Here is a 12,055-nt window from a genome sequence, read left to right as displayed (position 1 = left end):
CCAGGGCGTGACACACGACTGGTCTATCTGGGTGATGTTTTTTCTTTCCTGAATGATCTGAATCTAGGATTACTATATTCAATGTGCGGGACAAAATTGAGGCTATGATTAAGAAGTTTGAGCTCTTCTCTCTGCATTAACAAGGACAACACACAGGTCTTTCCATCATTGCATGATTTTTTTGTGTGATAATGAACTCAAGCTTATGGACAATGTCAAATGTGATATAGCGAAGCACCTGAGTGAGTTGGGTGTGCAATTACGCAGGTACTTTCCCGAAACGGATGACACAAACAACTGGATTCGTTATCCCTTTCATGCCCTGCCTCCAATCCACTTACCTATATTTGAACAAGAGAGCCTCATTGAAATTGCAACAAGCGGTTCTGTGAAAATCGAATTTAATCAGAAGCCACTGCCAGATTTCTGGATTGGGCTGCGCTCAGAGTATCCTGCCTTGGCAAATCGTGCTGCTAAGACACTGATGCCCTTTGCAACCACGTACCTATGTGAGAGTGGATTCTCAGCCCTCACTAGCTAAATAAAGGCACAGAGTGTGGAAAGTTATTTAAGACTGAGACTCTCTCCAATACAACCCAATTGCAGAGTTTTGTGCATCCTTTCAAGCACACCCTTCTAATTAACCTGTGGTGAGTTATTAACAATTTTTGATAAACAAATAAGGTTTTATATGAATAATGGTTAAATAAAGAGCAACGTTATGGATTATTATGATATTATTATTTGTGGCCTGTGCCATTAAAGCTCTTTGTCACTTCCCATACCCCGGGTTGTGACAGAAACTCACACTCATTCTTATGTTTAATAAATGTATCGTATAGTGTGTGTGTGGCAGGCTTACAATGATGTTAAAAAAAATCTACATTTGAGAGTGTGCTGACCCTGGCGCTAGAGGATTACAGCTGCTGGAGGTTGAGTGTTTGAAGGGGTGCGGGACTATAAAAAGTTTGGGACCACTGAGGATCTCTCCACAGGTAGGATGAATGCGCTAATGCTTACAGACAGATATGGGTTGAGGCTAAAGCCAAGTAGTAGGAGTCTGTGGAGCGTACATAGATAGGCCTAATCTACAGTACAGACAGAAACCACTTGATCCTAGCTGTGTGTGCCTGTGCTCTGGTGGGAGGGACTACATACTAGAATATCAATGCAGTGAAAAGAGACTTATTTTCAGAGTTTAGGACGCTTCCCTCTGGTGTGTGTGCATGTGTGAGTGTCTGTGTATGCGTTTTGTGTGTGGCTTGTTAAATCTTGGTGTAATCTGTTTGTAATGTCTTCTTATCTGTAAAGACCACAGATTGAGGCGATTTGATCAACTCGTAAGTCAACTACTCTCTACCACAATCTGCTCATCCCCCAGTAATGCCATCATTAGTCAAATATGGCATGGGAAAGCAAGCGTAGATAGTTGAACATTTGCCCATGTCTCACCATTGATTCCTTACTGTGGTTTTGTAGCCTGTTGTCCTGTACACACGTTAGGCTATTGTGGCCTACAGCGATAGGCTTTTACTTCAAATGAAGCGACATGAAACGTGTATTTTGCTCTGTCCTTTGAAATGCAGTGGGACACTGGAGCTTTTTGTGAGATGAAGGCTCATTTAAATGAGGCTGCAGCAGTTGTAAAGCTTCTGAATGCTCATAACTGCCAGCTGGAGGTCTCAGCTGTGTATTTACATAGTCCTCAATGGCCCATGTTGATACAGAGAGTACAGGGCTGAGCAGGAGCGGTGCGTGGGTAAAATCACCGGGGAAGCCAAGACAGAAAAAAAAGTAACCTGTTAGTTCATTATGCCTTGCCACCGTGATATATACGCCTAAGGCAGAGGCAATAAGAAGACACAGTGGCAGAATAAATTCAACCACACTTTTGTTTCATCACAGCAACCTCTGTCCGGTGAAGTCCACTAAGCATATTGCATGTAACAAACAGCACTGCCAAGCAAGTTAATGTTTCCGACATTTTCGGACTACTAAACAACTATTGATTTAGAACCATGGAGACTTACCGCAAGTCGAAAGAACGCTGCCTCCGCTATTCCAGCACCATTTCAACTTCAACATTTCAACACCTCTGCTTACTCTAATACAGTGGCAACTAAAATATACCAAAAACGATTTAGTCCAGTCAACGTCAGCTAAATATGATGTGGCTGTCCATAGTTCTGATTTCTCTGTGTGTTTGTGTATGTGCGTGCAGTGCAAGTAGAAAAAGCATGTTGATTCATCCTACATGCAGAGAAACGCCAATGTCATCCACCTATTTTTCAAGTTTACGAAACGGTCTTTGACTCTGTCATACAGTACACACTTTTAGTTTTTGTTAGGACTCTTTGTTTTCCTAGGTTACCTGGCTAAAATGCTTGCTCGCTAGCCTAAATACCTTTCGTCTGCAACGATTAGCCAGCTGGTAAACATTAGCCTACGATATCTAGCTACATATTGAACTTCCATCAGGGGCACAATATATGAATTCATAGTTGGATCAGAATCTCAGTTTATAATCATTGGCTAGTACGGAGAGTTAAGTACAACCACAAGTCCAAATACCTATCTCCATCCATGGCTAATTCAGGAAAGGGATCATTTTAGCTAGCTAGCCACCAGAGGACAACAACACAACGAGATGCAAAAATTCAAGTTTTGTCTGACAATTATGTTTCGTCTTTGATGTGCTGTGATTTGGTGTGAAGCCAAATCCAGCCTGGCATCCCTTGACACTTTTTTTTTGGTGCGCCAGGACCATTCACAGATGAGCTCAGTTTCACTCAGGCCAAATGCTCGATGGCTTTCCTTGCAACAATGTCATGCTCTTTTTGACCAGACAGTGTCAGATCAATGGGCTAGACATACAGAGACAGAGGGACGCTGTTTCGCTCATTCGGATGCTTTTTCCGGTGAAACGCATTCAGCCTCTTGCGAATTGAAGGAAAATTATGAAACACAGAGAGAGGAAAGATAGATTATTTTATGTTTTTTGTTTTTTTCTTGGTAAATGTTTTGGGGAAGACTGGCTTCCTTTGGCAGCCATGAATTCACACCAAGAGGGGAAGAGGGTCAAACACAGACACATAACACTACAATCCAAATTATTCTATTGACATCAACAGGTGACAGTAGTTGGCAATGAACTGCATCTTGAATTGAATTGCATCGACACACTAAAATTAACCTTGTAGTGTTTAGGATTTGGCGTTTGTAGCTGGTTTCACCATGTCTAGTTATAAGACCGTTCTTCTGTCTTCTGTGTCTCTGTAGAAATATCGTCAGTGCATGGCTGGACTGCTTGCCCCACCCTATGGAGTTATGGAAAGTGGTGGACGTAGCACTGACAGTGAGTACAAGAACTACAGTGACATCCGTAATGTTCACCTACCGTACAATGCTCCGTACTGGCCTATCTCTCGCCTTTAATATGAAATAAGCAATATCAGCAGTCTTAAAGTCAAATCTAAGAACAGCCAGGTATCTTCCCCTCAGATAAGGTTTTGAAGTGAAATGACTAATGATGTTTTTCCTGAAGGCTAAAACACACACACACACACTTCTGACTGTACAAATCTCCCTTGGGGACTGTCCGATGATATTATGTAACTCACTCCTCAAGGAGATTCTAGTCGACACATACTGTATCTACATTCAACATAGCATCGAGGTCATGTATTGACATCTGTCTAATTATATTTGTGAACATGCACCAATTGTTGCAGATGAACAAGTGCTGATGTAGAGTATGTGAATGACAACAAGTGTCATTTTTCTATTTTCTTATTCAGGAATGTCTGACAAAGAGAACATAAGCAACAACTCTTTTGGATCCATCTCTAAACATCTGAATAAGGTACGGTCGTCTCTCCTGAACACAGAACGGAGACTTCATCATCATATATCATAAAGATTTAGTTTCACCATCAAACATTGTCCATTATCCTTATCATCCAAAAAGCACTGTATGATGTGGCAATAAGCATGTAATCTTGGCAGCCCAGAGACAATATCTAGCGTAAACAACCAGCTACTCATCCGTGTACGAGAGATTAGTGACCACTTTATGTCAAGAGAGTATCATCCAGATTGAACACTGTTGCGAATGACAGTGGGTGGTAAAGTGTTGGTGGTTTACTCACATGTGCTTGCTGCTGACGTGGATCCTGATCGAACAACATCCTCTGCAGTTGCCAGAAGCTCGAAATAAGTCTGGAATGTGGAGTTTGTTTAAACTTTGACTAAATATAAACAGGGCTGCTGCTAAGACCTCGCTTCCGTTGGTGTGCATCACGTCCTTCATAGTTACCGTTCCACCTTCTTAACCCCGTTGGGACTTCCTTACCTCCATGCATATAACATGGTGCTACTCTGGAGGGGATTTCACTATTTATTGCGGCTTGGACTTTGTTATTTTCAGACCAGCCAAAACATGTGCACTATAAATAACTACAAAGATAGTATAATTGAGTGTCTTTTTATTATTTGTTTGCAAACTCCCCTTGGGTTGTATTGTCTGCAAATTGTTGGCAAAACTCGAGGGCTCTACATATTCCAGTCACAGGAGAAAAAATAAATGTGGCGACGCTGTTTTTGTTGTGTAATTCATACCTTCAGTTGAAGCTGAGTGCATCCATCTACAGGAATCGTAGACCAGTGAACCCAAACCCTACAGGCACATAATGCACACATTCCCACAGTAATACATGATTTAAGGGAATCCAGAGTCCTCACTGACGTGTACGGTACGTGTACATGCTGTAGCTTATGCATTCTTCACGAGTCCAAATGATCAGTGATGCATATTAGAAAGATCTTGAAACGTCACCTACAGTATATGGACCTCCTTTGAACGGCATCCTTGTGTTCGTCCTCGCTGGTGTCATTTCATGGCCGCCATAAGACGCTACGGCGAGAAAAGAGCAGCGCTCAGCAACATTTGAATCAAGATGTTAAAGGGGGCTGTGGCGTTAGTGCATTTCACCTCATCGTAGGGTGAAAGAGTTGATGATGAATTTGTAGGGTAGTTAAGCATCTATGTAACTGTTGGTCATGGCTGTGAGAGTAATGATGTTCGAAAAGAGGTTATGTAGAGGTTGAACAGCAGTCATTATGTCCGCTCTGTGGTGCATGGTGTGCTGGTTTAGTGCCTAGTCTCTGTTTGATCGTTCTCTGCTCTTGATGTTTTTACCTCATGAATACTACATCCCATACAGGACTAGTTCAAGGTGATTTCTGTGCTGTGGATCCAAGGGTTCGGGATGTAAGCACCAACACCTGCTTGTGAATCTCGTAAATAACTGCCCATTTACACTTCTTCAGGATTGGTGGGTCCCCTGCGGGACGTTGAGCTAACGTAGGCTAATGCGACTAGCATGAGGTTGTAAGTAACACGAACATTTCCCAGGACATAGACATATCTGAAATTGGCAGAAAGCTTCAATTCTTGTTAATCTAACTACAATGTCCAATTTACAGTAACTATTACAGTGAAAGAATACCATGCTATTGTTTGAGGAGAGTGCACAGTTTTGAACATGAAAAGTTATTAATAAACTATTTAAGCACATTTGGGCAAACTTTTGAACAGAAATATTATGGTTCATTGGATCAGTCTAAAACTTTGCACATACACTGCTGCCATCTGGTGGCCAGAATCTAAATTGCAGCTGGGCTGAAATAATACATGATGGCCTTTCTCTTGCATTTCAAAGATGATGGTACAAAACAAATACAAAAGAACGGGTGTTTTTTTCTTTGTATTATCTTTTACCAGGTCTATTGTGTTATGTTATCCTACATTCCTTTCATATTTCCACAAACTTCAGTGTTTCCTTTCAAATGGTACCAAGAATATGTATATCCTTGCTTCAGGGTCTGAGTTACAGGCAGTTAGATTTGGGTATGTCATTTTAGGCGAAAATTGAAAAAAAGGGTCCAATCCTGAAGGGCCCTGTTGATAGTGGAGGTTGTTAGGGGTAAAGGATACCTCTACAAAACACCTAATATCTGTCATCATTGAAACACATATGAAGGGAACTTTGACCATTCACTACAGTCTGTATCATGTCATAACATAACTCATTTCCATATCATGCCTGTACTTTATTTTGTGCTTTTGTTTTCCAATCCATGATGTTCCCTTGTGTGTTTTTTTCAGTCATTGTCATGTCATTTATTTTTCAGAAGTCATTAATTGAAAGCCCAGCCAAACTCCGTCCTAAACCCATTTCTCAGGTAGTAAAGACCATCACATCAGTAAAGGCCAACTCCTCTGTTTCTATTGTAAAGCTCTGCCTCTACTCCATCCTTCTATTCTCTCCCAACAGGTCCCATCTGAGAAGATCTTGCGAGCAGGGAAGGTTCTCCGTGATGCCATCCTCTCCAGAGCTCCCCACATGATCCGAGACAGGAAGTACCACCTGAAGACATACAGGTGGGTTGTAGTATCTCATGTACAGTATCATGTACATGCTACTCTCATGTCAAAGAATTTGTACATCTGTGTGTGCGTGTATTTTTTATGTCTGATTTTTTGCTGTATCAAAACAAATGTTATTTGCCGAATACAACAGGTGTAGTAGACCTTACAGTGAAATGCTTACTTATAAGCCCTTCACCAACAATGCAGTTTTAAGAAAAATAAGTGTTAAAGTATTTACTCAAATAAACTGAAGTAAAAAAACATTTTTTTAAACACAAGAAAATAGAAAAATAACAAATAATTAAATAGCAACAATAAAATAACAGTAATGAGGCTATATACAGGGGTACCGGTACAGAGTCAATGTGTGGGGGCACAGGTTAGTCGAGGTAATTGCAAACAGTCCGGGTAGCCATTTGATTGGCTGTTCAGGAGTTTTATGGCTTCGGGGTAGAAGCTGTTAAGAAGCCTTTTGGACATAGACTTGGCGCTCTGGTACTGCTTGCCGTGCAGTAGCAGAGATAACAGTTTATGACTAGGGTGGCTGGAGTCTTTGTCAATTTTCAGGGCCTTCCGCTGACACCGCCTGGTATAGAGGTCCTGGATGGCAGGAAGCTTGGCCCCAGTGATGTACTGGGCCGTACGCACTACCCTCTGTAGTGCCTTGCGGTCGGAGGCCGAGCAGTTGCCATACCAGGCGGTGATGCAACCATGCTCTCGATGGTGTAGATGTCGAACTTTTTGAGGGTCTGAGGACCCATTCCAAATCTTTTCAGTCTACCGAGGTGGAATAGGCATTGTCGCGCCCTCTTCAACTACTGTCTTGGTGTGTTTGGACCATGATAGTTCGATGGTGATGTGGACACCAAGGAACTTGAAGCTCTCAACTGGCTCCCATACAGCCCCATCAATGAGAATGGGGGCGTGCTCGGCCCTCCTTTTCCTGTAGTCCACGATCATCTTTGTGGTCATGATCACGTTGTTGTTGTTATCCTGGCACCACACTGGCAGGTCTCTGACCTCCTCCCTATAGGCTGCCTCATCGTTGTCGGTGATCAGGCCTACCACTGTTGTGTTGTCGGCAAACTTAATGATGGTGTTGGAGTCATGCTTGGCCATGCAGTCATGAGTGAACAGGGAGTACAGGAGGGGACTGACCACGCACCCCTGAGGGGCCCCCTGTGTTGAGGATCAGTGTGGCAGATGGGTTGTTACCTACCCTAACAACTGGGGGCGGCCCGTCAGAAAGTCCAAGATCCAGTTGCAGAGGGAGGAGTTTGTCCCAGGGTCCTTAGCTTGGTGATGAGCTTAGAGGGCACTATTGTATTGAACGCTGAGCTGTTGTCAATGAATAGCATTCTCACGTAGGTGTTCCTTTTGTCCAGGTGGGAGAGGGCAGTGTGGACTGCAATAAAGATTGCATCATCTGTGGATCTGCTGGGGCGATATACGAATTGGAGTGGGTCTAGGGTTTCTGGGATAATGGTGTTGATGTGAGCCATGACCAGCCTTTCAAAGCACTTCATGGCTACAGATGTGAGTGCTACGGTAGTCATTTAGGCAGGTTACTTTGATGTTCTTGGGCACAGGGACTATGGTGGTCTGCTTGAAAAAGGGACAGGTTGAAAATGTCAGTGAAGACACTTGCCAGTTGGACAGTGCATGCTTGGAGTACACATCCTGGTAATCTGTCTGGCACTACGGCCTTATGAATGTTGACCTGTTTAAAGGTCACACTCACATCGGCTACGGAGAGCATGATCACACAGTCGTCCGGAACAGCTGGTGCTCTCATGCATGCTTCAGGGTTGCTTGCCTCAAAGCGCGCATATAACTAATTTAGTTAATCTGGTGTCACTGAGCAGCTTGCGGCTGTGCTTCCCTTTGTAATCCGTAATAGTTTGCAAGTCCTGCCACATCCGACGAGCATCGCAGACAGTGTAGTAGGATTCATGTATTTATTTCCTGATGTGTATCTCCTACAGGCAATGCTGTGTGGGAACAGAGCTGGTTGACTGGCAGATGCAGCAGAGCTCCTCTGTTTACTCTCGCATTCAAGCAGTGGGCATGTGGCAGGTGCTGTTAGAGGAAGGTGTTCTCAACCACGGTGAGCCACAACAGTACAATAGACAGTAGCTAAGGATACCCTCTGTGTGTGTGTGTGTGTGTGTGTGTGTGTGTGTGTGTGTGTTGGGGGGGGGGGGGCCTTTAGTGCCTTTTGCGACATTTCTCCAAGTTTCACCATCATTGTTAAGCCCTAGATATCTTGTTGCTTTGACAAAGTCTTCTCTGATCATCGATATCATGTGATGAGTGATTCATTTATGTCTTTCCCCCATTTTAAGGTCAACAATTAAACATGTTTTGTGAAGCTTGCATTAAATTGCCACTCTCTGTTGCACACGACAAGCTTCCATTCCCTCTGTCTCAAGGGGATTTATGGCTGATTTAAGAAGAAAACGTCAAACCTGTTTATGGTCAACTCTGATACTTTATTTGGCACTTAAAATTTCACCTCTTGAGAAAACAACATGTTTTTTATGAAGTTGACAGAATGTTAAAATTAGATGAAAACAAACGTTTTTTTCCCCCCCACCACCAAGTTCTACTTCTCAAAAGGCACCGAATTGGTGGAACGACCTGTGTGTGTGCCTGTGTGTGAGTGCATGTAAAAGAGGCTCCATTTCTAAACGTCTAAACCTGTGGGATCTGTGTTGGTATTGTGCTGCAGTGGACCAGGAGCTGACCTTCCAGGACAAGTATCTTTTCTACCGTTTCCTGGAGGATGAACAGGAAGACGCTCCCCTGCCCACCGAGGAGGAGACCAGGGAGAGCGATGAGGAGCTGCAGGACACCCTCCTCCTCCTCTCCCAGGTCGGCCCTGACGCCCACATGCGCATGGTCCTGAGGAAACAGTAAGGACCAATCACAGAGATCGCCACCTGCTGGTATGATAGATATACAGTACCTGCAGGTTTGGCAGGGTTAGGAAAGATATATAAGCTAAGTGCAAAGCTGATGCTAGCAAAGCTGATGCTAAAATCCTGTTCAAAGTGAATCGATTAGATTGTAGTCGAGGTCAAATTATTTTTTAATTGGTGCATATTTCCCCTTCCCCAGTCCAGGACAGAGGGCAGCCGATGATTTGGAGATCATTTATGAGGAGCTGCTTCATATAAAGGCCTTATCGCACCTATCCACCACTGTGAGTGCAGATTTGGTTACAATAATAACCAATTGTAGGCCTATATCAGGTGTCGGCAACAGGTTTTGGATGTTTTTTTTGTTGTTGTTTTTTTTTGGTCATCAATGATTTTAGTTTAAAAAATTGTGGGGGTAAAAAAAAACAAAAAAATCACCAGGAATTCAGCAAAAATAAAAATGTATTCAGTAAATCTGTTCCCAAGGATTCCTACAAGTAAAAAGAGAGAAGTATGTGATCGTGTCTCAATCGAATGAGGTGTGAAATTATTGCTATTTTCAAATACAATCAATTTTTTTGGTTTACTTGTGGTCAATTTGCAGTGTACAGATGGTTATAATTATGCTCCGAAACCCCTGACCCTTCGCTTGGGCATAAATCGGACCACGGCTGAATCTAGTTGCCTACCCATGGCCTATATGACGTCACCTCTAACCTTTTCCTCTGCTTCTACAGGTAAAGAAAGAACTAGCCGGCGTCCTGATCTTTGAGTCCCATGCCAAAGCAGGAACAGTCTGTAAGTAGTACAACACTGTCTACATGACCGGAACTCAATCGATTTAACTTAATCAACGTTGCACGCAAGACGTCATTTTATAAATGCATTATCTACATGGAGGCAGAAAGAAAATCCCAGATTATATACTAAATCCTTTGTTTTGTCTATTTCAGTGGAATTCTTTGAAATGTTTTGGTGGAAAACCTCTTTATGACCTCTTTACATATCATTTTTGTTGTTGTAATCTTTCACTTGTTCAGTGTTCAATCAAGGGGAGGAAGGCACATCGTGGTACATCATTCTAAAGGGCTCTGTAAACGTTGTCATTTATGGAAAGGTAAAATTATATTATTAGAATTTTTCATCTCATACAATTGATCCCCATTTGATCAGTACAGCTCATCACCATAGCTTATTATAGAATATATGAGTGTGTAAGATGCTGTACATGCTCTCACTCATCTCATTTGCCCTGCTTCACACATACATTCTTTGTTTGCTTGTTTCACAAAGGGGGTTGTTTGCACGCTGCATGAGGGAGACGACTTTGGGAAGCTTGCTCTGGTCAACGATGCCCCCCGTGCCGCCTCCATTGTTCTACGAGAGGATAACTGCCACTTCCTACGTGTGGACAAGGAGGACTTCAACCGGATCCTCAGAGTGAGTTATCTGGGGAAGTTAACATGGCCCTCCTCCACCTCTGCTCAGTGAAGTCCCACTATCCTTTTTCAATGGTATAGTCTCCCTCTATTGGTTGAGGTTCAGCATTGCACAATGATGCCAACATTAAAGGGTATTCTACTATCAACTTTGTGGTTCAATGTCGACAGATGTCTGTAGAAAAGGTACAGTATAAACCCAAAGGCCAAACTATCAGCTGCTAGTCTCTTGTCTCTCTACGTTCTCCCTCCACTGCCTATTGTTAGCCTGGCCCACGTGCAGCCTGCATCAGACTTTGATAGGGAATCAGGGTCTTGATTGTGTCTATTGAAAAGCGGATGGATGGATGATGGTTATCTGTGTGATCCACAGAGGCAGGCTCTCTGTAATAGGCTCACTCAATCCTCTGTAAATCTCCCGTTGGCTCTGGCCTGATGGGCTGCTAGGCCAGACACGGGCTGTGTCCCAAATGGCACCCTATTCCCTATATAGTGCCCTACTTTTGAATAGAGCCCTATGGGCCCTGGTCAAAAGTAGCGCACTACATAGGAAATAGGGTGCCATTTGGGATGATACCTCAGTCAAACTGCTGACCTCCCAGTCTCTCTGTCAGTACTAGCATACTAATCCACCAGGCATACAGTACCATAGTCCTGATGGGATGATGTAGTCTGGCCTCAACCAGGGGTCATATTTAAGTCAGATAAATATATCAACTACCCCCCCCCCCTCCCCCCCATATTATTTTGGCTGCATGATGTGTGTACTGTTGGCCTATTCTACAGGATTTCCTTGTACTATATTACTGATATATTATTATAATATAGAGTATATATAAACACTGTACATACACACCAGTTTATTAGGTACACCCATTTAGTACCAGGTCGGACCCCTTTTTTGCCTCCAGAACAGCGTTCCGAGATGCCGTTCTGCACACCACTGTTGTAGTCCACAGTTATTTGCCTGTTTGTGGCCCGCCTGTTACCTTGACATTCTCCTTCGACCACTCAACAATGGGCTGTTTTCACCGCCGTCTGGATTTATTTAGTTTGTCACACCATTCTCGGGAAACCCTGTATTGCATGAACAGCCCAGGAGGCTGGCCCTTTCTGAGATACTATAACCGGTGCTCATGGCACTGACGATCACACCGCGAAGTCGCTTAGGTCACTCGTTTTGCCCATTATAACGTTTAATCGAACAATAACTGAATGCCTCGATGACTGTCTGGGTGGTGTCCCTAATAAACAGAATGGTGTAC

The 12,055-nt window shown here is 43.2% G+C and overlaps 1 protein-coding gene across 4 annotated transcripts in view; it reads left to right on the top strand.

Annotated features, from left to right (window-relative positions):
• rapgef4a (Rap guanine nucleotide exchange factor 4a) overlaps positions 1–12,055 on the top strand; it is a 47,543-nt gene that overhangs the window by 26,101 nt on the left and 9,387 nt on the right. For 3 of the 4 annotated variants that reach the window (XM_036958806.1, XM_036958809.1, XM_036958808.1), the window contains 10 exons: positions 3,280–3,355; positions 3,798–3,862; positions 6,193–6,243; positions 6,336–6,442; positions 8,416–8,537; positions 9,162–9,345; positions 9,551–9,635; positions 10,089–10,149; positions 10,392–10,468; positions 10,645–10,791. In XM_036958806.1, the coding sequence (XP_036814701.1) occupies positions 3,280–3,355; positions 3,798–3,862; positions 6,193–6,243; positions 6,336–6,442; positions 8,416–8,537; positions 9,162–9,345; positions 9,551–9,635; positions 10,089–10,149; positions 10,392–10,468; positions 10,645–10,791 (975 nt within the window). The remainder of the gene's footprint in view (positions 1–3,279; positions 3,356–3,797; positions 3,863–6,192; positions 6,244–6,335; positions 6,443–8,415; positions 8,538–9,161; positions 9,346–9,550; positions 9,636–10,088; positions 10,150–10,391; positions 10,469–10,644; positions 10,792–12,055) is intronic. The other variant, XM_036958807.1, reaches the window with a different exon arrangement.

The sequence above is a fragment of the Oncorhynchus mykiss genome, chromosome 22 (assembly GCF_013265735.2).
Source record: "Oncorhynchus mykiss isolate Arlee chromosome 22, USDA_OmykA_1.1, whole genome shotgun sequence".
Classification (NCBI taxonomy): domain Eukaryota; kingdom Metazoa; phylum Chordata; class Actinopteri; order Salmoniformes; family Salmonidae; genus Oncorhynchus; species Oncorhynchus mykiss.
The sequence above is the reverse complement of the archived record's forward strand: the minus strand, read 5'-3'. Positions and strand labels throughout refer to the sequence as shown.